Source organism: Rhipicephalus microplus, chromosome X, assembly GCF_043290135.1.
Source record: "Rhipicephalus microplus isolate Deutch F79 chromosome X, USDA_Rmic, whole genome shotgun sequence".
NCBI lineage: Eukaryota > Metazoa > Arthropoda > Arachnida > Ixodida > Ixodidae > Rhipicephalus > Rhipicephalus microplus.
The window spans coordinates 256,789,612-256,792,591 of NC_134710.1; the positions used below are offsets into that span (position 1 = coordinate 256,789,612).

General features: G+C 46.2%; 1 protein-coding gene across 1 annotated transcript in view; it reads left to right on the forward strand.

Annotated features, from left to right (window-relative positions):
* Positions 1 to 642: 642 nt before the first annotated feature.
* Positions 643 to 2,980, forward strand: part of LOC119161587 (nose resistant to fluoxetine protein 6) — a 92,759-nt gene continuing 90,421 nt past the window's right edge. Inside the window, 1 exon segment of the mRNA XM_075878988.1 lies at positions 643 to 665. Coding sequence (XP_075735103.1) covers positions 658 to 665 — 8 coding nt within the window. The 5' untranslated portion in view covers positions 643 to 657.

Below are 2,980 nucleotides of genomic sequence, written 5' to 3' on the forward strand. Positions count from 1 at the left end.
ATGAAGCATATCAACAGCCCGTGACAGCCATGAAAATACCGTGAAAATAATGTCAACGTAACTACGCAATATCGGATGTCAAGAATTAAGCTGAAAGAAATAGTGCACACTTGTAGACATTCAGCCTACAGTAAAGATCAAATTGTCGTGACATTCAGGGTATAAGTACACAACTAGCGTGTACTAGCACTATCTATAGCAAGTAGCTCAGTGGCAACAGCCTTCCCCTCCTACGTTTGAGGTCATCTATACCACGCCGTGACAACCACTGCGCATGTTCTGGTCATTACATCCGACAAACAACCTTTGTTGTCACGATCTAGAGCTTGGTGCAGACAGGGCTAGTACAGGCTTAAAGTCAACCGCTTTCTCCAGTTACTCCCTGGAGGCAGCGGCGTCCCAACAGGCATATTGTCTTACGTATATTTTTTTTCTGGGTATGTGCAGCTATCTTGGCCTCCTGCCTATCAACATTTGCACGTTGAACGCAAGCACTGATTACCCTAATCAACGGCTTCCTGCAAGCCTGTCAGGTGTCGCCGACTTCGTTCAGCGTCAGCTTCGAGATTACCCCCTCCTAGCAAGCTGAACCATCGCCGAGACTTCACTGGTGGCAGCGAGCACGTAGTACACGTATCATCTCACGCATTTTTCTGCATGGGCAGGTTAGTTTTGTACAATTTTGCAGGACCTTCTGCTTGTAACTTGTTGCTATAGCTGCATACTATTTCTCTAAAAAACTCAAGAATTCTGTTAGATTCACAGCTCGCGAAGACGTTAGATGCATTTAAGAATGAATCAGAAACTGAAATCAGCCAGTGCAATGACGAAATTTTCGGTATATTTCTGTTCAAGCTGCAAGCCACTGGTCTCGATGCTGTAGAAACAAAACATTCTTGTCGTTTCTATGAATCATGGGAAGCGATTTCATGCGAAGCGGTCAGTGAGTAGCAGCCAAGTAGTAGTGTGTAAATTGTGACCTCGTTAGACATGTCGATTTCACTGTCATGTAAATGGTAGCATGGTCCGACGTTACGTCCGTACTCAAGTTAGAGCAGATAAACCATTTTTGTCGCAGGTGCCCGCTACCATCCGATAATGCGCGTAAAGTCAGCAGCGTTCCTTAGCGTATTCGAGCAACACGTCACTTATAGATTGCATGGTGAATGCTTATTAGATTTTTATAAAAGCGGATAGCCAACAGGGCAATCAGAACTGATGGTACCCTGACATGAAGCCTGTTTAGTCTCCCCCCCCCCCCAAACATTTGGAGCACTGGCGTGGCTCTGTGGTTGAATACTTGCCTGCCATGCACACTGCATGGGTTTGATTTCGACTCCAAAGGTTATTCTAGTTTTTTTTTTCCTTCCATCTGAATTTTTCGCTCGACAACGCCGTCAATGCACCGGATTTTCTGCGTCACCAGTTGCTTAAAGGTTTCGCCATCTGATTTCCTATCTATTCTCGTTGTTCCTGTGTTGAAGTATACTGAGAATTACTTGTGGCGATACACATTCATCACGCACCATGTTATGTGGCTATGAGCGTGACATATTGGAAATGGTTCCATTACGTACCGACGCAATTTTCGCTTTACTCAGGTCACCACCTGCGAATCGTGTTCCTCCAACACTAATGTCATCCTGTGTCAATTGCTAGACAGACGGACGGATGGACGTACAGATGGATGGTTGATTGATTTATTGATAGATATGTGGGGTTTAACGTCCCAAAACCACCATATGATTATAAGAGACGCCGTAGTACAGGGCTCCGGAAATTTCGGCCACCTGGGGTTCTTTAACGGGCACCCAAATCTGAGCACACGGGACTACATTTCCGTCGTAAGATGGATGGATACGGAAAAGTGTCTTCGGTTTGCTAAGAAATGCTCCGCATTAAAAAAAAAGTAAGGGTAAATAATTGGCGGATCCTTAAGCTTCGCCTTTAAAGGTTTGAGTCAAATGTTCACGTTATAAAAAATGGTCAATAGGGAGTTTTAGAATACCGTTTGCAAGCGCTGCGGGCGTTGCGGGCGAAGCGGGCGTCATATGAGTTTTAGAACAGCGTTTGGCCTGCTGCAAACCGCAACGCACGATCGCAGCGACAACGTAGCCTCAAAACCAGTGCTTGCGAGCCACATGCGGGCCGCGATCGCCGCACGCAATTTAGGATTTTCTGCGTGCGGTCCGTGAACGCAAACGCCGACTCCCGTTACGACGCATGCGCAGTGGCAGCGACTGCACGGCAAGGGCTCGCGGTGCACTATTCTAAAACTCCCTAATATCTTCAAAATTCACCAGAATCATTGCTTCAAACATACATTGAAGGGTTACAGTCTTCTTTTGAGTGAGCTGATGCATATACTTTTTTTCTAGCTTGTGTTGCGTCTCCAGCTGACACTCACTCACGTGGGTGCGAGCAGGTTCATGCTTGATATATTAACTTTATAACTTGCGTATATGTTCCTTTTTTGTCCTATACTTCGTCTTATATTGCGCGGAGTACTATAACTTTCTCTCCTAAAGGCCACAACTAAGTCCAAGAGGTGGAGAGTAGTGTATCGAAAAGCACAAATAGCCGAGCAAAAACGAGCGCAACTGAAACCACAGAGTGCCGAATACGTGTAGTAGACATTTTAAAATAAACCAAACACATCATGTCCCACAAGGTTTAGAATGTCCGTAAGCAACTTATCATAACGTAAGATGGCTAACACAAATCACAGCATATTCACGGAGTGAATGATGATGAGTGGGGCGAAGTGTTCGTTCAATCATCCGTCTGTCCATGCATACGTTCATGCGTCTGATCACGTTCGAGAATGCAGACGGTACGCGGGTACCGCCGACGAGACGCGAGCCAAGGAAGCCAAGCGCAAGCGTCTTCAACGCGCCCGTTACTCTGCATCGTCCATGCCCCACCAACAATCCGCCACGTACGGCAACTGTCCAGGAGACTGATAGAGGCACTCGTTCTC